Raw genomic sequence first — 25,250 nt, forward strand, 5'->3', positions numbered from 1 at the left:
GAAGATGCCGGTTTTGAACCACAGCAGCCACCTGGACATCGATGGAACGTCAACATCTCTTTTAGAGTAACAGCACCAGGGTACCACACTGAAGGGAACCCTATTACACAAATATCAGGTCCACTCATCAATAGTAATGTGGGTTTTTTCTAACAGTTCGGACTGTATGTTTGGACTGGTGTTCAGATGAACCTGCATTACACAGCTTGGCAAAGCGGGGCTTTCCAGGGCCGAACCATGTCTACAGCCAACTAGGCATTTTTACAAGTCAGTGATTTGGAACTAGTCCAGCTGACAAGTCATATCGATACAAAAGAATAATAGAAACGTTACATTTGGAAAATCAGTGACAGTAATGCTGCGGAAGCCCTGGCCAGCCCCGGCTTGGCCCCGCAGTGGAAAACCGGCCTCTGAGTTTGGTCCAGCCTGATCCGCTGTGTTCACCTCTGGCCTCGTGCCTCAGTCGGGCTGAAATGGAAAAAAGAAACCCACACAACACTCAACAGCTTTAATAATCTCTGATTCTCTTCCCATTCCTCCTTCCTGCATACATGTCATATTCTATACAAAATATATATAAAAAACAAAACAAAACAAAAAAAAACAAACACTGAAAAATCCTCACCCGTACTTAGGTTATCATCATTTTTTTAAATGTATGTTGTTGTTTTTTTTTGTTTTTGTTTTTTTAATTGATTTCAGCAAACTTTGTTTTTGTTTTTTTCCTTTTTTTTTTTTTTTTTAAACACTGCTAAAATTCAGATCCGTAGTGACAAGTTTTTGGTGAACGAGGCCTCTAAGCCCCTACCACCCCGGACAGGAATGTTGCAGTATTAAACTGACTCACTCAGTGATATCATTAAAAACAAAGAGCCAACTAAACAAAACTACAAAACACCTGAAATAAAATGACGACCGTTAGAGAGATATCCCCGTCACAATGTCTTCAGGGGAAATGGAAGAGACAAGTTGATGAAGGAAGGAAGGAATACACTTTAATTACACAGGGTTACACAAACATGAACCATGATAAAATGAGGGAATAAGGGAAATGAGAGTCAGTCAAGGAGCGGAGAGTGGAGGAAGCTGATCTGCTTTCTCCTCCGTGCCTCTGGGTGGACAAACACACTGATGACATTTAAAAAGGAAGTCTTTGGGGGATCGGGGAATACGGCAGCTGATTGTGCTGCCTGTGTGCTGTGTTTGGTAAGTCCACATTAAGAACTAGGAAGGACCGGGGTAGGCGATGATGTCCCGTAAGCCTGACAGAACCAGAGTAAGTTGGAACGTGACTGGCTCAGTACAGCAGCGGTGGTGATGCTGGAGACTGAGCAGATGTCGGGAGCGACTCGGTACTCCGCAGCCGTCTCTGTGCCCGGTCCCCGGGCCGGTCAGGGGGAGAAGGTGGCCATCTCCAGAGAGATGCGCTGCCACAGCTCCTTGGTCTGCTTGCCTCGCTTCAGGTTTTGCAGCACATCGTTGAACTGCATCATGCCCACCGGCGTCAGGCAGAAAGCGCCGCGAGCGCTGCGGATGATGTTGACGAAGTCGTCGTAGTCGGCGGGCGTCAGGTGGATCAGACGGTGGTGGATGTACTACAGAGAGAGTGTGAACGAAGCAGAGGAGAGAGGACATATGGGTCAACAGGTGGCCTGGGAGGACATGGACAGAGAGTTGGTGATTAAGGTCTCAAGTCTGTACTAGTATTACATTTCTAGATCTTAAACATAGTGTTGGTGTCAAAGTCAAAACTGGTATTGTGACACATTGTGAACACATATACTGATATACACACACAAATTGCTATATGCAGCAAGATACACTAACAAAGATTTATGAATGTGCACTTGTGTGGTTTCAATGGAGACATCAGTTCAGACTTAAAGTAAGAAAGAGAGAGAGAAAGAGAGAAAGAAAGAGAGGGAGAGAGTGAGTGTGTGTGTGTGTGTGCAGAATCCTGTTTGCCATTATTTGGAGCTAAATGGTCTGAATTCAGATTGCTGTTGAGTCTGCTGGTGTATTTCATTTGTGCAGCATGAAAGTTAGTTGACGTACTGAAAACTTAATGTAAATACATTTTAATTGAATTATGATTTATTGCTTATATTGAACAATACCTGTTGGAAACATGTACCAAATACCTTATATCATTATACCATTCCTACCAAAAATACTAAAACTAGAATAAAAACTAAATAAAAGCTTATCTAAAATTAAACATTTGTAAACATATTTGTAAAAATAATATAATAATACTACTAATAATAATAAAACCTAAACTAAAACTACCAAACCCACACTGAAAACTAACAAAAATTCACAACTATATAAAAATAAAAACGAATGAAAAATCGCAAACTATAATTAAAGCTGCAAGCAGCATTTCCGGGGGCCAAGCACATATTACATCAAGCAGAGTACATTGGGAGCAGATACACTGAGAACTTTTGCCAAATCCTTTCTGTGATTAATTTTCCCAATAAATCATTCCCTTTTTTTAGACACAAATCAAGAAATCTGGTAATAGAAAAAGAAGAAATAAAAGAAAAAAAGATGAATTGGTTGAGCAATTTTGAACTTGATAGGACAAAGCGCAGCATGCAAATAGAAAAGCTGTCAAAAAATTACGTTTTTGAGATAAAATTATGAATCTGACATGCGTATAATGTGTAAATATGCTCTATTCTCCACTGACTACAATGTATTATATGACCTCAGGATTGAAAATTCTGTCAAAAATTCTATTTTTGAGATAGAATTAAGTTTTTTGAGGTGGTACATCTACAATCATTCCTCCATTACGTAATTTATTTTTTATGAAGATTGGACTTTGATTAAACCATTTCCTAGCAGTAAATGTGTACAGTGTGATTTACAGGCAGATATTTCCATTCACTGAAATGGATTTTGGTCCAAATGAAAATCCCTCAAATACATGTAATCATGGAGATCTGACAACACTGTGCACCAATCTTTGTGATATTTGAATGAAACCTGTAGCACTAGTCATGTTTAATTAGTGGTTAGAGGGCTAAAAAGAAGTTTGTTGATATGTGATATTTTATTACCTCTTTTCTTTTATTACCCTCCTGTACTTGATTTCCTTGGCACTGTTCCGCCAATTGCTGCTGTGGCACCTGAATTTCTCCAAGGGGATCAATAAAGTGCTATCTTATCTTAGAATGTGTGAAACAGTTACCTTGTTACTTTGTTTTCATATGGTTGTTATATCAAGCAGAATTGGGACAGAGTTTTTTTTTTAACCTATAAAAGTTGGTTAAAGACATGCACAGCTATTTCTTCTATGGTATACAATATACTATTACATCATAATGTCTCCACCATCGTCAATGACTATCAGTTTTTGTTGACAGACAAACCCTAGTACTTAAAGGATTTTCCGATTTTCTACTGGCATGGGGGTGAGTAGATAATGACTGAATTTTCATTTTTGGGTGAACTATTCCTTTAATGACTGAATTTCATCTTGGGGTCAACTATTCCTTTAAGCTCAGTGACTGCGTTTACATGGACTTGAGTATCCCGGTTATGATCGGGGTTTTGAAGTATCCCGTTTTTGTGTTTGCGCATGTAAACATCATATCCCGATTTCAGAAACCTGGATAAGCCCTTATCCCGGTTTTGAGAAACCCGATTATGCTAGCTGGAGTACTCCGAAAGAAACCGGGATACTGTTGTATGTATACATCTTATCCCGGTTTCTGACCGCTGCCGACTACCTGCGCAGGCGCGGCTTCAGCCAAGTGACGTAGCAGAAAAACACAAACAATGGCGGCAACGAGAGCGTCTCACTTCTGGAGCGATGAGGAAACGGAGTTTTGTCTTTCTGTGATGAAAGAATTAAATATACTTGGCAGTTTAGATGGGAGAAAGCATCGAAATGCTGACCTATTCAAGTCTGTAGTATACAGACTACAGGACGCCGGTTTCCCAACATGTACAGCGGAGCAAGTCAGGTCACAGTGGAAAATACTAAAGAAACATTACTACGTGGCCAAACATCAAAACAAAACAGTCAAATTAATTTAAGGTTAACAGTTACAGAGGAATATCAGATTAATGATATCAAAATTGCCGTTTGTGTTGTAAACATGTCTCAAAACTAAAATTTTCTTCATGTATATATACTGAACAAAAATATAAACGCAACACTTTTTTGCTCCCATTTTTCATGAGTTGAAATAAAAGATCTAAGACTTTTTCTATGCACACAAAAGGCTTATTTCTCTCAAATTTTGTTCACAAATTTGTTTAAATCCATGTTAGCGAGCACTTCTCCTTTGCCAAGATAATCCATCCACCTGACAGGTGTGGCATATCAAGATGCTGATTAAACAGCATGATTATTGCACAGGTGTGCCTTGGGCCGGTCACAATAAAAGGCCATTCTAAAATGTGCAGTTTTTATCACACAACACAATGCCACAGATGTCGCAAGTTTTGAGGGTTTTGAAAGGTTTTTTAAATGCTCTTATACTGTTCCAGCACTAGGAAAACAATCCACAAAAATTGGAATGACTTTGTTATTTCCAGAGTGAGATGGAGGCGAAGACGCACCACCAGGAGAAAAACATTTTTTAGGAGAAACAAACAGTGGCACAACACCTAGCCACAAATCTCTCATATGCTGACTAAACTCCTCGGTTGCTCCTACCACCTGGGATGTTGTAAAAACTAAGCTTTTTATTGCTGTTGTTACTGCACCCATGTAAAACACAGCATACCATAATTGTCTGACTCTTAGCAGATCACTAGCTACCATTGACTAAGGTTTGTTATCTCAGCTGTCTCCAACTGCTATGCTGTCACTAATGTCAACAGTATGGCCACGGAAATGGATATGACGTTATGCAAATACTATGGATATACATGTGTTTGACTGAGGGTTTACCTGCAAGTAGGCCTGCTGGCAGCGCTGAACCAGTTGGTGAAAAGCGGGTGTCCGGAGGTGGGCGTGGATGTGGGCGGGGTTCAGCCTCTGCAGGGCGTCCATGATGATCTCCTGCAGGACAAATGGACTGAGGACGCCCTTCGCTGCTCCTACACAGAACTGGTAGACAAAGTTCACTCCTGATAGGGGAGGAGAGGAGAGGAGAGGACCCGAATAGCAATAGGAGGATGAGCAGGAAGAGGATAATGAAAGATGACAGTTGTTGGAGAGAAAGTAAAGTAAGTAAGGATTGGATAAGGAAAAGGGGAACGGAGGAAATGAGGTTAAAAGAAGTGAGGAGGGAAGACAGACGAGGACAAGCAGCGAGATTGTATTTTGATGTTTAAGGTCTATTTTCTGGCTGATTTAGATTTCACTTTAGGTTGTAGGCAAAATTTTGTGAAGAGACACAATCGTAGTGCAACTTTGGCTCTCAGCCTGCAAGATCCAAAGACCTCGCAAGGTTTGAATTATTATCAATGAAATTAACAAGATTGCCTATTGACACCTCTGGTGGAAAATACTAATATTGCAAATATGAGGCAAGTGTTTTTCTGCACAAAATATCTGTGAGACAAAAGCCAACATGGGAAAAAAAAAAAAACTGAATCTACACTGGAGCAATTAATTTAGCATTCAGCCCAAGACTCCTGACATCTAAAGTCTGAAGCTGCGATGAAGGCCTATCAATATTTCATATCTACATTTCTCATCATGCTTTTCACACATTAAAAGACAGATCAAATAAGATATATCAAAGAGCAGGCACAAACACATCTGTGTTTGTCCATAGTCATGTGTTAGTCTGTGATGTAATGCAGTAGAGTATTGTTGTATGTTTGAAATTAATCCTAAAAATGATCTATACACCAATCCACCAGTCGATAAACCCCAATCAATCACATCATCCACCCATCCATTAATGTGTCCATTCATCTATCCCTAGGCTCACCTAGCCTTGCGGCCAGTCCTAGCAACCATTTGACGTCCTCAGTGTAGGGCGGGCTACGGGAGAAGTTGTTGGGGTGGTCGTTGTGGGCCCTTCTTCCCAGCATCTCCAACGCCAGCATGCCTTCACACACGGGAGAAATGAGATGGTTACTGAGAACCAGGGTTCATACGCTTAAGTCATTTTCTAATTCCAGGACTTTTCATGACTTATCCATTACCAACCACTAAAAACTCCATGACCAAAAGTTAAGCACGTCAGTACTGAATATCAACAGCAAACGGTGGCTTAACATTTCAACAGGCATATCATTAACGGGATATAGAACAAGGGCTCAATGTGCACAATTACATAATTTCATTTTTATGAGTAAAGTGAACAATATGTAACACTGAGGAAGGCCGAGGGCTGAAATGCATACGTTACTGTTGCTGCTGCTGTGCAAATAAAAGACTGGCATAAATATATATACATGAGTGCGGACATTTTTCTATATAGCTGTGAACAATAACCTACTCATTAACATTAGATTTAATTGTATTGTCCTACCTTACATGGATTCCTTCACCTTCTCAATTCTCAATCCTTCACTCTGTTTCTCCTTGGCAGTCCTTCTCATGCTATTTTTACAGCTACATCCATCTCTAAGAGTAATTTCTTTCTCTTAACTTTCTCAATTTCATTCAAGACGCTTTTCCTCTTCTCAGAAACACGCTGCTTACAAAAGAGCACCGAGCTAACTGCTGCTTTGAACCACACCGTGCACAGCACCAAATAAAGTGATTATAGGATTCCATGCTAGTTTTTTTTTTTTTTTGTTTTGTTTTCCATTTTATATAGTTTCAAGGATATTTCAGTACTGAATTTTGCCATTTTTATTTCCCATGATGTAAGGTTTTCCAACCAGAGTTTGTGCTCCTTTTACGCTGGGACTTTGAATTGGCGGCAAAAAGCAAACAACAAAAAAAGAAAGCAATAAACTACACACCACAATTCAATGATGTAATGTATCTAAAGAAACATTCAAAGTCTATGTAAATGTCCTTAAATTTCCATAAATCAGGTATCAATTCAAAGAATGTGAAAAGTTCTAGTCTATCTAAACTATTTCAACCTGACTGGGAGGGTACTGGGAGCTCTTAAACAAATGCAACCCATGATCCTCACCAACTCTGTAGGCAGAATGCAGGTAGTGCAGGCCCTGTTGGCTGATTGGCTGGCTGTGTTGCTCATCCTCAGCTGGGAAAGGAGTGCTGACCAATGAGGCGGGCTGGGAGGAGAGGGTGGGCAGAGAGGCTCCCTGTATGGCCTGGATGGTGGAGCCTGTATGGACACCACCCACTGCAAACAAAGATGACAGTCACAGAATACCACTCAGTTGGCATTTACGAGTAGTTAGCATTTATGAGTAGTCTAACATTTACGAGTACACAGCATCTGATCTAACTATCCCTGGTAGTCTAACATTTACCAATACTGACTGACATGCTTAGGGCTCTCCCTCCTAACAGTGGAAGAATACATTTTGAATTCAGAATTAAATTTCTTAGCATGCCACATGAAATGCACAAGCTCTAATCGTTACTGATCCTGGCTCGATGAAGTCTAGGGTAAGGGATCACTATCTTGCTACACTGGCTCTATGGCTGCAGTCATAGATCACTATCTTGCTATGCTGGCGCTAGGACAACTAGCATCACGGATCATAATGTTGCTACACTTGCTCTACGGCTACCATTATGGATCACTGTCTTGCTATGCTACGCATCAAAGCCACCCGCTACTGTGCAGAATCGCTTGGATTGGATTGCTTCAACACTTGGTTATGCTGCCAAGTGGCAACACTAACTTTACATCCTAGTAGGATATGTCTGATCATTGCCGTTTCTGAACACAGGACGTGGGGTCTTCACCTAGCTTCTGGTGGAGGTTTTGTTACACAGGATCCAACAAGAGAGGACACCAAGAGTTTAATCTTCACTGACTATGAATGGGAGACTGACTAGAAGGGTATTTCTTTTCCAAATGGAATGAAGTGAAGCTATATTTAGATGCTGATTTTGGGTCAGTTTGCATTGAGGGAGAGGGCAGGGAAGCTGGCCTTCTAATCACTGCTCAAGGGCAACCTCACAACTGCATGAATGAAAGAACTAAAAAGACGACAAACCTGAGATGAATAGCAAACGATTACTGTTTAATTTGACATAATCTGGTAAACTTTTGATATAGAGTAACCACTCCCCCCCAAAAAATGAGAAAAACTGACTCACCTGAATCACTATCTTGGTACCATTGCATATTTTTGGTACCTGATCAGCCAAAAGCATATTGCAATAGCATGTGTTTTAACCATTAGAGGGCAGTCTCTACAATTTCATCAATTGAAAGATGTTTTGGGGGTAAGGTTTCTCTTTAAAACTAAATTACATGCAGAGAGCCTGTTGTCCTGACCTGCTACAGTGGTGCTGAGGGGCAGGCCGGTCTCTGTGTGGTAGGGGTGGACGGCTATCTGAGTCATGGACGGCACAGGGACACCAGGGAAGGTAACAGCAGTGGCTGCCATGGGCGGATGGGGGCCAGTGGCCACCGAGAATGGGTACTGGGCACCTATGAAGGCCGGGTGCATTCCCTGAGAAGATAGACACACACACACACACACACACGTACTCCAATTAGTATGAGTGACCTGCATTACCATACCCCAGCCAAGCAAAGCAAAAGAGTGTTAAGAGTGTTTGTGTTGATGACATGAATGATTTATTCCAAAATGGCAAAAGGGGTGGATATAAAGATTAAGATTTGCCTATATATCTGTTAGGATGCTGCTATAAAAAGTGTGCCTAACTGTGTGGGCCTCTCCGCCAGCAATCAAGCCACTGTCAATCAATGTTCCCCCTGACATTTCCTCCTCGACTTTTTGACAGGCACACAGGCTAGACTGAGTTTAGTCAAACGCGTCAGGTTATGCATACTGATTTGCCTGGCAGCTATTCAGGTAGTTAGCCTAGTTTTCAAAGTCCTTGAAAATGTAGTTTCAATGTCGTCTTCACATTCTTCACATTCCAGCCGCAGACATTACCTCACCCATGCCAAATGATTTCACTTTTGCAAATAATGATCAATGCCAGTTGTTTTAAACATTTAGAAGTAATTAATTGAGAGAAAGGGGAAAACCATTTGCTAAATGATGTTGAGATAATGTTCTAGAAGGCTGGAATTGCATCTGAGAGAAATATTCTACTGTTGTCTCTGATATTTCCACCGTCTTCCTCCAGGAATCAAACCTGGAGAATGAATACAGTCTGAGAGGGTGAAACAAAGCTAGCAATGGGCCTGTTCTCTCTTCTCTCTACTCCATCTTTTTCTGATTCAGAGTGAGAGGATTTTTCATAATCTCCCTGAATTTTAAAAACTGGAAAAGGGCCGATTCACATGCAGCACTCTACAACGCTTGGAAAGCGCGAGGTGTGCTGAGTGGACAGTGAACACCGAACTTTTATCAACAACTTCACACAAAGTTTGTTAGTAGATCTGAAATAATGGATTACCATCGCAGTAAAACTGTCGTAGTAGCTTTACTTCTTGATCTACATATGGAGCAGTAAAAGAGAGTACGGAAATATCACCGGTAGATCCTGGACCATCGTTTGGATGGTGAGCAATTCAAGGCTTATTTCAGGCTTTCAGGCTATGTGACATGCGGTGCGCTTGCGGAGTTCCAAAAACGTGTGCGCGTCGCGACGCGACCGCATCGCCCTCATGTTTGCACATCTGCCGCGCGCCCCCCATTGAAAAGAATGGATTTGAGCGCGCAAAAGACGCGGCATGTGAAACGGCCCTAAGGAAGCACTGCAAGAAACTGTCGCGAAAGAACAGCAAAGGATCAGTGTTGTGTTAGCATTATTGGAATTGGAATTATTGCAAATGACTGGGACTGCTGAGGCCCAAAAAATGATTGCAGAAAAACACTTTTGACTGACACACCTCTCCAACCCCATTCTCACATGTAGCTAGGCATCACTCCTCTTCCATCTTGATGTTTTCATCATTACATAAAAGGGAAATATCACAAAATGACTAAACATTATTCAAACTCATAAAAAGCATTCTGACCTGTGGGTAGGCAGCCCCAGACACAGGGAAGACCGTGGGTCGAGGGACGTGCTGCAAAGGGTGTCCCAGGTACTGGGGGGTGCAGACTGTGGGTAAGTGGGCCTGGATGGTAGTGTAGGGGTGCAGGCCCTGGCCGTGAGGGTGAGCCATGGCCTGACCGGGCAGGGCATGGGACTGGTAGATGGTGGAGCCCACAGAGATGACAGGCACAACCGCCGCTGCTGTAACTGAGGCTGTAACAGTGGCAACCCCAGGAGACTCCATGTTGGCCACGCTGTCAAGGACACCACAGCCGGGCTCCGGGGGCCTCCTGCCTGAACCCCCGTTGGCCCCGCAGCGCCCAGATGCTTCCCGCTGCTGGCCCGAACCCCCACCCACTGACTGTTCATACAGCCAGTACCACTGGTGAGCCACCTCAAACAGCACCTCAGGATAAACACCTCCACCCTTGGCTGCTTCCTCTACCGCCATGCAGGCCTTCTCCAGCATCACATTGTCCTGGAGGAGTGGGCATGACACATGAGAGGACAGACAGGGAGAGAGAGAGAGAGAGAGAGAGAGAGAGAGAGAGAGAGAGAGAGAGAGAGAGAGAGAGAGAGAGAGAGAGACAGAAGGAATTGATGGGAATGGATTGTGTGAGAAGAGAAGACAACAGAGGGGAAATTCATTCACTATAATGAATAATGTATTGTCCTCATTATTTGTTCTCATACCAGCAGGGTATCTGCAGGTTTCAGAAAGCTAAAGACTTTTTCATAATCCTGGAACTCAATTTAAGGCCAATTTGACAACCAAAACAAATAAAGAAAAAGCTGGTAATACCAGTCTATTTCTGATTGAACATAGTTCTAAGACTATAAATGAAAAATATAAGACAAAAGGACACCAGGAAATTAATGTTTAAGGACATGATTTCCAACAAGTAAGTGGAATCTTTTGTACACTGCTACCTAGTAGAAATTATGAAGTCCATCACTCAGATTTTTTCATAAACTGTAAAACTAATTAACTCTTTCAACTTTTACATTGTTTGTTCAAGGTTCTGTAAGGTTTTAAATTTCATCAAAAAATAAGCCTACAACGCAGGAAAATGTCTGACTGTAAATGGTACTGTACACATCCACTGCAAGATCTCGCTTAATAAATGCCCAATCTTCATGACAATATGACACAATTAAGCAGTCATGGTATAGATGAAGCATGTCAAATTTCAGAATTATATCTCAAAAAAATATTTTTTGACAAAATCACATACACAATGGAAGTCCATGGGAAATTGGGGCATTTTCAAATGTTGATATTTCCTTAATAGTTTGACTAATCCTATTAAAAGTTATTTTCAAAAATTCCAAAACTTGTGTTCATAATGTGGCTTGATCTTGGCAACAGGTAGGGGCCAGCCAAAATGCAGCTATGATAGACTGAGGCATATGTTCATCAACAAGAGGGGCCAATACATTTTGGACTTCGTAATAATTTGATTGCCCTAGGTTGTCACATGTTGCTGTATTTACAGTATGATCTGCTACATATAATTTTGACTTCTGCTAATGGGTAATATGGTAATAGTTAAAGGGTAACTTCGGTATTTTTCAACCTGGACCCTATTTTCCCTATGATCCGGTCTGTGTGTAACTTCCTGCAACAACTCAACTCTCGCGAGACTTGGTTACACACAGACCAGATCAAGCGAAAGGTAAAGAAAAACGTTTAATTTCTCTGTAGGGTCCTTTCCATAATTTTGTCAGACACTTATAATAACAATCTGAGCCTGTCAGTGGCAAAAACAAGCACTTTTAGTGGACGTACATTGACGGTGCGATTTGCCCCGTCGGATTACATTGCAGCTCGTTTCGCGGCTGCCGGCTGAAGCGATCTCGCTCAATACTGGACCAATTTCAAAAATTGTTGTCCCCTTTAGTTACTTAGACACAAAAAGATGGGAAAATAGGGTCCAGGTTGAAAAATACTGAAGTTACTCTTTAATGTTATGATGCCTGCTGCTTACTCATACTACTATGATAATCTTTCATGCTAAAAGACTATGCTGATATGCTAATGTTAAGGGCTAATGTTAATGCAACCTCGTGCTATGATCTAAAAGTTCCTCTAACAGTTTCAAGATGTTATTTAGGCCTAACAGATTTCAGTTTTGTCCACATGACTTAACAGCTAAGCTGTTCCCGGCTGCCATATTGTTTTATAGCCTTTCCTTCGAAATCTGCCTTGAGTAAGGCCGCGGCCACACTGATCCATTGTGTCTGTCCGTCTCCGTTCATTTCAATTCATTTTCAATGAGAGCTATCCATTGTCCGGACAGGGCTGATGACGTGTCCGTCTCCGTCAGATTTCCATCCGTTTTGATGGACAGAATGTTCAACCCACTTGAACTTTGACTGGACGGACGGATTCATCACCGTCCGTTTAGCTAATCAGAGTCATTCCTACATTTGTGTTGGAAAAAATAGCGGTACAACCAAAACAAAGATAAAACGGAGAAAGCCTGGTATAACTTGGGATGACTGTAGGTCAGTTTCTTATTTCATTTATACTGAATAGTCTGTTTCTTCTTTTTTCTTGTAATACCATTATGAGCAAAGCTGTATATCTGCCTCCCCCACCTTGTTGACATCCCAAAACAGCCCAATGGACAGAAATACATCCATCAATAATTCTGTCCGTTTTCCGACGGATCAGTGTGGCCGCAGCATAAAGGTCACTGAATGTAAAGAATCTTTCAATGCCACCGTCTAACTTTTAGAGTTGTATCAAAATGAACCTTAAAATTTAAAAGTAAACCTGCATCATATGGCGAAAAAGTATAGACTTCTTATGACTGTATTTAAGACATTTTAATGCCTTAAATTTAGGTAATTTAAGAGTTCATTTTTTTTCAGGACCCGCAGATACCCTGATCAGGGACCTGGACCCAAACTAAACATTCAGAATGATTCTGGAAACCATTCTAAAGAAAACATCTTCAGTGCTCTTGTCATGTAGGGACCCAGCACAAACCGGTCCTGACTGTCCTGTCAGAAACACTGAAGAAACACACATTCAGCAGCATTTAACAACAGTTTTATAAATGATTCAGAACTAAATATCCAGTTTGAAACCACTCCTACCTGTTCTTTGCACTGCACCAGGGCTCTCTGGATCTCGTTGGGGTTAAGGGCATGGGCATGGGGTAGGCAGCTCAGGGCCAGCTCTGCTGCCGCCCGAACCATGTTGGGGTCCCTCGCCCGCGAAGCCCGGTCCGCCAGGGATGCCACCTCTGGAGGGGTGAGGTGACCGTCCCAACACTCCACCAGGATGTTGAGGGCAGCGCTGCCAATCTCCATGGCCTGGCCTGGAAGGAGGACAAAAGACATATGGGGAGGAAAGAAAATGGGTGGACAGGTGGGGGGCAGAAAGGAGAAGAAACAAAGATAGAGATGGTGGAGGTTAAAGTGAGCAATGAGCATGGTGTTAATACAGAGATGTGATCAGGACTACACACAAAAAGCAGAGATTAATGGGAGACAAAACAGGAAGCTCTAACAGAGATGAACAGGAGTATTGCACCCCAAAACCCTGAAACAGGGTTCAGATCTCTGAAATATTTGGTGACTTGAGAACAGACAGTGGGATATAATCAGCTGGGCATATTCACTGAGGATTTCAGTGTAATGGTTCCCCAATGATGTAATTAGGGACATTTCCCTCTTTGGCAAGATGTGAGCACATACACATACCCATACCCAGGCTCATTGTACTCCCATATCCTATGTCCTTGGGAATTTTGAGATGTGCTTTTTGAAACTCCAGTTTGTCATTGTTATTTTTATTTCTCTCCCCTCCCATTCCAGGCCACAATGGATTTGGTTGGACATATTCAGTCAGGAGTTCTCTCTCTCTCTCTCTCTCTCTCTCTCTCTCTCTCTCTCTCTCTCTCTCTCACCAGTGATCCAGGACACATGGGAGGAGTAGGTCCTGGACAGCCAGTTGGGTGAGACAAAGTTGTGGAGGCCCAGAGCATACAGGCCAATCTCGAAGGCACAGAGGTGCAGGTTGCGGTGGGGGCCCTGGTGGCCCCCGCTGGCTGAAGGCTGGGTGAAAATGGAGGTGGAGGAGTTCCCTCCGGCCTTGATCAGCACCGTCTTGGCCAGCTCAAAGTAGAAATGGGCTGCTGCTTCTGATGGCTGGTTCGGCACATGGGGCGCGTGGCACTCAGGACGACGCCCTTTGTACCTGGACCAAGGGGAATTTACAACATGTTGATTATGATTCATCTGCATTGTTCAGAACAAAGCAACAAATAGTTCTGTTGGCCACTGAAGCAACTGGGACTTAACTGCCTTGCTCCCTACCCGGTGCATGTTTACTCATCCCAATGACCTGACCATGAGGAAGTGTTCTTTTACCTGCTGGTGTCGGTGCTCTTGGCCCTGGCCCCGCCTCCTGCCCTCCGAGAGCCGCTGGACGAGGAGGAGCCCAGTGAATCCGAGGAGGAGCTGCTGATGCTGTCACTGTCCTGGCCCCGCCCCCAGGACGCTGCTGCCCAGCCACCCCGGACTGGCCGCCGGCTGAGGGTGGGGGAGCTGTCTGAGGTCGTCTCTGGAGCGCTGCTGTCAATACTAGCCATGCCTGTCCAAACAAAACATTCATATCACATATTGTACCAGTTTGATGTGTGTTGACCTGAGTTTTCTCCTATTTTTTTAAGTTGTTTGGACTACAGTTAATGATGATGTTCCAATACTGAACACATTATAGTTGCAGTTAAATGAACAGGGGTTAATAATGTTCCTATTTGATGAAGGCGCTAAAACCGTGCAAGACAGACTTTTTTAGGAAGAGCATCCATATTAAGTGCATATTGTATTTTGTATTCTTCTTGCCCTTATACTTATCTGAATTTGATCTAGATCAGGGATAAAGCAGAGTGAGATGGTTACAGAGAGATGACAGTACAGAAACTGACACTGCATTAATGAGCCCTACTTGCACTGCCAGTCCATTGAACCACAATCCTTATTTAAGTAGTTGTATTAGGCCCTACAGCATCTATTCTGCGTTAAACCTTTTGCTGCCTAATATGTACCCTGTCAGAGAACCAATATGCCCCAGGCCAAGAAATAGCGCCGTTTCTAATAATTTGGGAGCCAAGTTGGTTTTCTGAAGAGGTGGAGGTGGTGGTAGAGTCAATTCTGCGTTTTTTCCAATCCTTGACCAATATAGAAGACATTTTTGTCTGCTAAAGTGTTTACCGGTGTGTTTTTTCTTCTGGCGGACAGGTGAGCCCCAGCAGCGCCCGCTGTACCCGCCCCGCCCCCCCAAAGCCAGTCGGCTGGGCACTGTAGCCTCGGCCTTGAAGGGAGCCGTTTCGTTCTGCTGGTCACATGCTAACGGCTGCCCATCTGACACCACAAAGGAAAAGAGATAGGAGGTTTAGATCAGGACAATAACAGAGGCAATGGCCATCTGTTTAGATTTCTTATGGCATGGTAGTACAGGGTATCTGCAGGTTTCAGGAAGCCAAATTTAAGACCTTTTTAAAATGGTACATGAAATTGGATTTAAGACCAATTCTAAAACCAAAATGTGTGTTAAGTAAAGCAGATAGGATGCATATTGTACTACTAACCCTGTTCTGAATTAATCTATGAGTGGACATGCAGCGCAAAGAAACCTGTCATTGCATGGTGCAAAAACATAAGATGTCTAATTAACTGGATTTAAGACATTTTAATATTTTTTAAGGCTATTTTAAGACTTTCTCTGACTTTTTAAGAACCTGTGGATACCCTGTTGTATGGTGAGACATGCTACTGTGAGAGGAGGGAGTTCCTCACCCTGCTCTCTAGGCTCAGTAGCACCCTCCCCTGCTGTGGTGTTGTTCTGCACTGGGTTTAGCCCGGCCTGCTGTCCTGCCCCTCCACCGGCCAGCGCCACTGCAGAAGAAGAGCTGGAGGAAGACGAGGCTACAGCGGTTGCAGAAGAAGGGGGTGGGTGTTTGGAGACCCCCCCGGTGGCCCCGCCCACCCCACCGTGGCTGGCGGTTGTGGTGTGTTTGGACGGGCTGCGCTGGCTGCCGGCCGCTGGCTTACTAGAGTAGAAGGAGCTGAGAGTCTGAGGCTTGTGGGTCTGACTCTCCCTGTCCAACAACTTATCCAGGATCTAAGGATGGGAAGAGGGAGAGAACGAGAGAGACAGGGACAGAGCGAGACAGAGGGAGAGAGAGAGTATGAGAGACAAAGGGGCAGAAGAGAGACAACTACAGGTAAGAAGTTACAGATAAGATTCCTGGGTCAAGCATACTCACAAGAGACTCTGTGGAGGCATATTTAATTCTGTAACTTGTTCACAGCAAGCATTTGTTTGGATCGGGGCAGCAGAAAAGTAGAAAACCGTAGAGGTAAGTGAATTTCGTGTTTTCAAAAATGTCTGGAAATTGGAGGACTCCGAGACAAGGGAGCTCCTCATCTGCCATTTTTCTAAAACAACAAGTGACGTCACATATCTGAAACACGACTTTCAGCTTCACTTCACCTATCCAGGACTGTTATGTCATGTTTAAACGCATTCTACATGGAAATTTGATGGATAGTAGCTAACAGTGTAAATAGGGGAAATCGATGGAAAAGATAACACGGCAGTCGTGTGGGTTCTGTGTGAAAGGGGCTTGAGAGAGGTGGTCGCAGAGTGCTTCCAAGTGAACCCTAAAGTGGATTGTTTTAAAGCTGCAATAAATGATATCAGACTTCATAACCAATTCTGAACCTAATATGTGCTATGTGGAGATTTCATTGAGACATAATGGTATTAACCAATATCCATACACACGGGCCATTTTGCTGTTTTCACCTCTTTTCTAAAGCATGTTGTCAAATTCTGCTCCGGAATGAAGCTCCTCTTGGGCCATCCAGTAGGCATAAACTAGCACCTCCCTCACTGTTTAAAAGCGGCCCTCACCCCTCCCATTTCTGAAAATGTTCTCGTAATGGCGGAAACGATTAAGCGAGCAAGTAAACTTAGTAAACTTGCTACCTACCTCTTCACTTGCAATTGTTTGGCACACGTAACCTTCAGCGGGAGAAAGTTCTAGAAAAGCGAGACTGGCAACCGCTGAGACCATAGGTACGGTTAGCTTAGCTATTAGCCTTTATGCACAGTGCTTTGCAATGTTTGCCCTTGAATGGCCTCCGTAGTGCAGTGGGCAAGTGGCTTTGCTGTGGAGGGGTGAGTCCTTACATTCAATATGGCTGCTGGAGAGTGGGCGTGTCGCAAGTTAATAGGCGTTTAAGTGGAAGTGGGCGCATCGTGAGCTGAAAGCTCATTGTGTTTCCGTTCAGCTAACATATGGCTGTTTGTTTAGCTCTCCAGTTTAAACATAACGTTTTTGTTATATTAATAATTATATGTCTGTGTGTCTCTCCCAAAGGCCAGCCACCCGCTCCACAAGAATACCCATGAAGTGCGGTGCAAAAATCACACATTTACAGGGGAAGTGATGGTGCTGGCTGTCGTACAAATGGATTTGGAGGAGCAAATCCAGACACTCAAGACCCTGACAGTATGATGGCTTGGATGAGGACGAAAGACTGTCACCACATGGTCATTTTAAAAAATTGTAATACGATTCATAAGGTAATTAAACATTAATAGAAGAGACACTGCCACCTGCTCATGTTTGCAGATTCATCGAGAACGCACAGCAGAACCACACTTACTGCATGTTCTCAATGAACCAGCAAGCAGAAACAGGTGGCAGTGTCTCTTTGCTTGTTTTCTATGGCTTTCTGAAAAATAATTAACATTTTTAAATGGCAGGTGTTCCCCTTCAAGACCACATTTGGTGATTTTTCCATTGGCCACTGTCAGAAACCATGAAAGTTTTAGCTCTGTTTGCACTGGAAGAACAGCACCCTCTTCCTGTTTTGTGCCATAAAGCAATATCTCTTTGTGCTGTAAACCAATCCAGCGCGTTTCCCTCCAAATCCAACTCGGTGGCATACAATGTAAAATGTAGTGTAGAGGCTGGTAGAGGCTGCTACTCCTATCAACAATGGTCTTGTTTGTTTATGGTAATTATACCTATGTCTCAAAATGAATGTGGTTATGATTTATTGATGTTAAAGTTATACACATAGCACCTTTAATAGTTGGTGTAAGCCCAGTTACCTTCTTGAGCTTGCTCTGGTCGTCCTTATATGTGATCATTAGAGCCAGAGCTAGGTCGCCCTTCTCCCTCCTGGTTCCTTCACATAGCAGAGGATGCTCTGCCTCGCTCACCGTTGTCTTCATACCTACAGACAAATCGGGGATGGAGACAAGATAGAGGGATGTGGATGGAAATGGTGAGGGACAGGATAGACATAGATAGGATCGAGAGAGGGAGGAAAGTAAAAAGAAATTAAGAAAGACAGCAGGAGGAGTGACAGAGGAAGGTCACAGGAAAGAGTAATGGAATGAAAGAGAAAGGAAGGGGAAGTATAGATAAGAGAAAGGATAGCAAAGAAACAAGGATGAAGGTAGAGAAGAGGAGAGAGGGGAGATAGGTTGTGAGAAGGCGAAGCAGAAAGGAAAAAGAAAATAGGGCAGAGATAGAAAAGGATACGGGAAAAGGGGTTAAAGAGGAAAAGGTGAGGAAAAAGAGCAGCTTCACCACTAATTGACAGACACATATTACTGTTGACAATCTAACGCAGAGAAAGAGCATTAATATTGTTACCAAGTGCAGCGACAGCAGCTTCAAAGCCGAGCTCCTCATCGCCGGGCATCTCATTGTTGCGGTTGCGGCTCGGCGGACGTGAACCCGTGGGAGACACAACTGCACAAACAATATGGAGAAAAGTGGGAGGGATAAATGTCAATACCTGGAGGTCCCATTCGAATTTTCTTAGTTTAGGTATTAAGAGGCAGAAATATTGATGCACAGTGACAAAAAAAGAGCATGCACACTGCAGTTAATTGCTGACTTTTCCCAACTGAGCTGCAGGGCTTGTTGCCTGACTGCTGTCTCACCAAGAGAAAGCTTCTTCAAATGCAACCGCCCATTGACTGATGACTATGAACTATATGCTTACCAGAAACTGAAATAATAAAATAGTTTCATGTTCTATGTATATTTCAGCTTAATAAAAGTTTGTGGGATTGGTCAATTTTTACATTTTAAAAACTTAAAACTGAAATTCATTTCAATAACCTTAACCCCGACAATAGTTGAATTTAATTTGGAAACAGCAACCATCTGTTAGTCGCGTATGTTGTTGAATTCCTCAACTATCTGATATTGAGTCAGTGAGATCAGTGAGGCAATCTTCCCCCTAGTCAATGCATTTCCAATTGGACTTGTCTTTCACAGTCTGTTCTTTTCTCTACATCAGTATAATCCTTGTGATAATCCTGGTCGTCGGGACCCAGAACCCTACTGATTTTCATTCTAGCCATCTAATGAGGGACTATTTTACACCTGGGATGCAAGGTGAATGCAATCAACTGCCTCGTGACAGAAAAGCAGCGCGGACCAGGACTGGAAACCACTGCGCTGTGTGAAGACACTGTCGGCCAGAGGAAATGTAGAATCGACAAAGTAGCAGTGTGTTTGTTGTACGTAAAATATCAAGGTGAGTCAAAGATGAGCCAAAATCTCAGATGAATTTCTACCCTTACCTCTCCAGCCCATGCTGTTGTATGGGTAAATCCTACAAATTGGTTGTTGCACTTCAAGCTGTTGACCAGACACTTATTGACTGACAGTCAGTAAATCAACAGGAGAATACCACATAAAGGCATTGAACATTTCATGTTCCTCACAGTACAACTTGAGTTGTTTATGGGAAAAGAAGCAAAACTAGATAACTGTGTTCACTTACCCATAGTTACCCATGATACGCAAATGTTACGCATGCAGTGCAGTTTAGGCGTCACTGTGGGTAAGGACAAGGTAATTAATCCATAACCCATGACAGCCCATGATATACTGAAAATAAGACCCTCCCTGTGGGAAACACTGTAAGATGATCTGGACCCAGCTATCTGCGCCGACGCTAAACGTATTCAAAATGATTTAATAAATATATTCAATTGTTGTGTACTGGTAATATGCAACATGAAAGCCTGATAAATATAATATGTTCAGAGTTTCAAGTTTTCTCGGAGCATGAACAACTTTCATAGTCTGTGCCCTGCACAACTATAATGGCTACTGAGTTCTTCTATTCCTTGAAAACAAACCACTGTTGCTCAGGAGCAGCTTGTGTCCACCACCTAGTGGTGAAAGTCAGTATTACTGCTGTGAGCTGGTATTCAGCTATATATCAAATTGGTTTTACATTTTTTACTCCGGCCCAACCCTATCCCAGGCCGTTTGGTAGTCCTGCTGTAGACCTCATTTTATTTCCCCAGCCAACTTTACTTTAGTACATTCTACCTTACATACGCAGAGCTGACAACAAAAGACAGAGTCGACCTAACAACCTAGCAGATGAGCATTATGCTGCCTTCAAGGTGCTGATGGAAATTCTGCACACGTGAACAATATAAACAAGGGGATAAATATAAACCAAGAAGAATCAGGTGCTCAGACGAAGCATGCAAACTGTGCCACTGGGGGTGTGTGTGCCTGTGGCATCCTGGTGGCTCAGTGGTCTAAGATGAATGAAAGGCACCAGGCGCAGCACCACAGCTACCAACTGATTCCACAGGTACACAAGTACAACTGGGATTAGCGCAGGTGGAGCTCACCACAAATCCGTTTTGCAGGTACTTTAAGACAAGTTTAGAAATGTGAATGGGTTACGATGTCTCCTTTCAACACTTAAACTTACAAAAGCAACTCCAACCATCTCCTTTTGGTGCTTACCTGGGGTACACAACACGTCAAAGATGAAGCTGGCCAACATGAGAGGCAGGACCGGTCGGTAGTCGCAGAAGTTGCCATCTCGGAGCTGCTCGGCTCGCTCTCTGATGGCCGTCATCTCCACCAGGCCCAAAGGAATCTTCTTCAGCAGAGCCACCACCTCCGACTCTTGGTAGGCCAGCTTCACCTGATGGACCAACACACAGACTCAGTATGTACACATCAATATGCTCACATAGCACTGTATATACTCACAGAGATACAGTATATACATAAAACATACATAAAGGAGTTAGAGTTAAGGTAGAAAGACACACACAAAAACTGACGTGAAGATCAGACATGCAGTCTATTAGTTATGGCTTAACACCGGCTTTTGTGTTGGCCTGTGACTTCTGTCAAGTTAATCTTTTCATTGCAACCACATTGTTTTTTTTGCAATCAAATTTTTATTGATTTTGATATCAATTATCAGAATCAGCAATACATCAAAGAAAAGAAAGTAAGGGAAAAGAAAAACACAACAATAATGAAAACAAAACAAAACCATCCCCACCGCGGATCCCCTTGACAACTAACAACTTATATACTGCAGGCTATGATTGACAGAGCTAATCACTTCATAGAACATTGTAGTGCTCTCCATTAATGAATAAAACAATACTAAGTCACATGGGCCAGAAAGCTGCTGCTGCACTGCTCTCTATGGGTTGAAAGGTCTGGCCACACCCCAATCAGTGATGCCAATCAGGTATTTTGCCATTGACAGATGACAATGTCAAACACCTGCTTTGAGTTTTCTGCACTGTATGATTTAGTGTTGACTTACTTTTCATGAAACTTCAAAATGGTCACAGTTCATCAGGGTCTTGAACTCACAACCTTGTGGTCCAAAGACCTGAGCTTAACCACACAGGCGCTAGTCCAACCCATATTGAAAGCCTCAAAAAGAATATTACAACTGTATTAGTGCCCCACATTAATCAATTTACACATGGCTTAACAGACATCATCTTGACAGTCCAGACATCATTTGTCTTTAGTTTGATGACGATTGATCAAACTATCTTGAACATATCGCATTGTCAATTTATCAAACTATTTGCAGCTGCACATTTCCATCTACCATACTCTCAGTTTTCAAGATATCATTACACTTTTTGTTTACTAATAATGGTAATAAAGGTATGATGATTTCAAAAATCATCATACCTCATTTTTCCTGTAATGTACGGTTTAGGAGGACAACACTGTGGGATCACAGTCAGTTTTTGCTATAAACAGAGGGGGGGGACTTCAGAATCGGGGGTAGGTACCAGTGTACGAAAGATTTATCTCACTTCAGCCGACATGTCCTGAACATTTCAGCTCTCTAGGACATACGGCTGATTTTTAATGGAGTTTTGAAGTTGCGACTTTAATACCTACTAGTGCAGTGCCCGTTCGCGCCGCTGCTGCACAGAGCGCTGTTCGCCCCGCCCCGCTGCTGCACAGAGCGCTGTTCGCCCCGCCCCGCTGCTGCACAGAGCGCTGTTCACCCCGCCCCGCTGCTGCACAGAGCGCTGTTCGTCCCGCTGCTGCACAGAGCGCTGTTCGCTTGTTTATTCATAGTTTATTAATATTGAACGTGTCGTGTGTCCAAATTGCACCAAATCCGACACTGCACGTCCTTGGGTCCCCAGCAATACACCCGCCAAGTGTGAAGTAGATCAGACAAACGGTTCTCGAGATATGTGACGGACACACAGACAGACAGACAGAGATTCCCGACGGACACACAGACAGACAGAGATTCCTTGCTTTATAGTATGATGAAGTTTCATCAATAATGGCCAAATTTCATGGATCTACTTGGACATCATCCTGGAACATGTGTACAAAATTTCATAAAAATATATGCAGCCAATTATGAGACATGAACCTTTTGCCAAGCACTACATGCTTGGACCCCTAATAAACCCCTAATAAAGAAACAAAGCTGGCAAAACCTATTTCTGATTGAACATAGATAATGAAAGTCGTGAAACTATAAATGAGTAGATTCCACACTAAAAGGTTACGTGCGCACAAAAGAGGAAAGGTACGTAGTCATACGGACAAAAATAATCAGATTTATAAAACTGTGTAGGCACACCGGCATGCAATTCCCCCTTTATAAATCCCAATAATCTTGAAATGGTACGCAAGTGCATGAGACTCATTACTACCCCCTTAACTCCCACAATTAACCATAGATGGTTAATGAAACGCCCTGAATGAATACTGATGTGTATGTGAATGTGCTTGTCATTCCACTCATTTTCAGGCAGAAAAGAGAAATTTCCATTAGAGGAAGATGAGATGCTGCGGCTGATCCAGGTATCCTAAATGTGCCTTTTGTTTTTGGAAATTTCTGATTTGACACAAAAAAATAAAATAAAATAACAGACTAGACAAGTTTTTAATCAAATTTTCTATGACTTGGGGTATCAGACAGTGGTGCGGCCAGTGGTGAAGAGGAGGCTGAAGAGGATGTCAGTTGCTAAATACCTTGAATTTGTGGCAATTAATTGGGACAAATTGATGCTAATTCACACCATATGAGCCTATGAAGAAATGTAGATGCTGTTTGGACAAACGATAGGCTTTCAAACTAAAGCAACAAAGACACTATTTAGTTGTAGACGGGATGACATATTATTGCAAGAGGGCTTTATAATTTGATGTGGAGTTGGCCTGGTGTAAGAGTGTAAAGACCATTTTTACTTTTACAGCTTTGTGCACACGCAATGTTTTATAAATGAGGCCTCAGGAACTTGTTGTTTAGGGACATGAAGTCCAACATGTTTGACATATTGTATTGTCCTGTTTTAATCTAAGAGTGGACATGCATGTAGGTTAAACTTAATGTGACCAACTGGAAGTTCAAGTAATGTAATACACTATTATAAAGTAAAACCAACACTACTGCCAGTCCCATTCACATGTTTTGGTGAAACTGCACTATTCATGGAATTTGTTTATTTCATTTGCTTTTCTTTCCAAATCTGCCTCAACTAAATATCACTGATGTAAAAAACCTGTCAATACCACTAATTTTATAGTTGCACTAAAATGAAACTAATTTAAAAATAAACTTGAAATGAAAATGAAAAAATTATGACCTCTAAAGACTATGCTACAGAGTGTGTGTGTGTGTGTGTGTGTGTGTGTGTGTGTGTGTGTGTGTGTATGTGTATGTGTGTGTGCGTGCATGTGTGTAACCTCGAGGGCCTTGGTGGATGCCGGTGGTCTCTGGAGTTCCAGGGAGAACATGCCAGTGCTGAAGGCCAGGTTGTGGAGCTCCAGTCGTTCACTGAGGACGGTGAGGAGGAAGGCAGCTTTAGACAGTGTGTTGGTGGCTACCTGGGTCTGACGGCTGGTCGACACCTTGCTCTTCTTACCCTGAACACAACAACACAGGAACAATCAGAACAGGAAACAAAACTCTACATTTGACAAGTGAATTTACACTTTCACCTGAAAATTTCATTTCTCATCAGCCAAGTTTTTAGAAAAGGAAAGTTTTGATTTCATGCAAGTTGCTGATCTACAAAAGTGGTATGTAGAAATAACAAATTTACCAGCCACAACCATAATTTACAAGCAACAGTCTGGTGCCTATTTAAAGCCCATATTAAAATAATTTAGAGGCTTTCCTTCTTGAAGAAAGGTCCAATATCCCACTACACAGTTCAGGAATGCAGTATGACAGCAGGACAAGACAAATTGAAGCTGTTCTAAAGGTAAAGAGTGGCCCTACTCATTATTACATGGCTTTGTTGAATACTCAATTCTGTTATTCCTGAATAACCTTAGGTTCAAATAAAACAATTTTAAATCAATATTTCATGTCGAAGGATTAACGTCTTTGGCTATGTGGTCTCTGCTTCACCATGGGGTGCTGATTCACTCTGTCGGGGCTTATTTTGCAATAATGACCAGCTTGCCTTACTTAGCTACTTAATATTCATACACTACATGGTTAAAAGTATGCAGACACCCCTTCTAAATTGGTGGACTAGTACCGACATGATTCGGTCAGTACCCAGCCCTGAGCCTGATCAACCTGAGGAGTTTGGATGAATGAGATTGTACAACAGAAGGAGAAGAAAGAAGTCAGCAGACAGCGGAATGTGTTCACGGCTGCTGTGACCTCCTACAGTATCTACCTTGGTCTGTGGTTGCTCCACTTTGAGGTCCGGAGGGTTGGCCAGCAGGTCCCCAGCCAACTCCACCGCCAGCCGGCATGCCTCATTACTGTAGCCATGAGCATGAAGGGCCTCTGCACATGCAAACAGCACCTACACACACACACACAGAAACAGTATTCAGGTAAGTAAGAATGGCATTTAGGCATTTCACATCTGTTGAGT

General features: G+C 42.7%; 1 protein-coding gene across 1 annotated transcript in view; it reads right to left on the reverse strand.

Annotated features, from left to right (window-relative positions):
• Positions 1–1,249: 1,249 nt before the first annotated feature.
• The window catches only part of zswim8 (zinc finger, SWIM-type containing 8), a 71,300-nt gene continuing 47,299 nt past the window's right edge, over positions 1,250–25,250 (reverse strand). The window contains exons 11-26 of the mRNA XM_071903725.2: positions 25,047–25,178; positions 24,100–24,279; positions 20,860–21,043; positions 18,727–18,825; positions 18,177–18,301; positions 15,848–16,172; positions 15,263–15,412; positions 14,417–14,639; positions 13,954–14,243; positions 13,139–13,362; positions 10,014–10,511; positions 8,352–8,529; positions 7,068–7,241; positions 5,904–6,023; positions 4,913–5,091; positions 1,250–1,595 (exon numbers count right to left, since the gene is read on the reverse strand). Of these exons, the coding sequence (XP_071759826.1) occupies positions 1,392–1,595; positions 4,913–5,091; positions 5,904–6,023; positions 7,068–7,241; positions 8,352–8,529; positions 10,014–10,511; positions 13,139–13,362; positions 13,954–14,243; positions 14,417–14,639; positions 15,263–15,412; positions 15,848–16,172; positions 18,177–18,301; positions 18,727–18,825; positions 20,860–21,043; positions 24,100–24,279; positions 25,047–25,178 (3,285 nt within the window). The 3' untranslated portion in view covers positions 1,250–1,391. The remainder of the gene's footprint in view (positions 1,596–4,912; positions 5,092–5,903; positions 6,024–7,067; positions 7,242–8,351; positions 8,530–10,013; positions 10,512–13,138; positions 13,363–13,953; positions 14,244–14,416; positions 14,640–15,262; positions 15,413–15,847; positions 16,173–18,176; positions 18,302–18,726; positions 18,826–20,859; positions 21,044–24,099; positions 24,280–25,046; positions 25,179–25,250) is intronic.

Source organism: Centroberyx gerrardi, chromosome 15 (assembly GCF_048128805.1).
Source record: "Centroberyx gerrardi isolate f3 chromosome 15, fCenGer3.hap1.cur.20231027, whole genome shotgun sequence".
Classification (NCBI taxonomy): Eukaryota; Metazoa; Chordata; class Actinopteri; order Beryciformes; family Berycidae; genus Centroberyx; species Centroberyx gerrardi.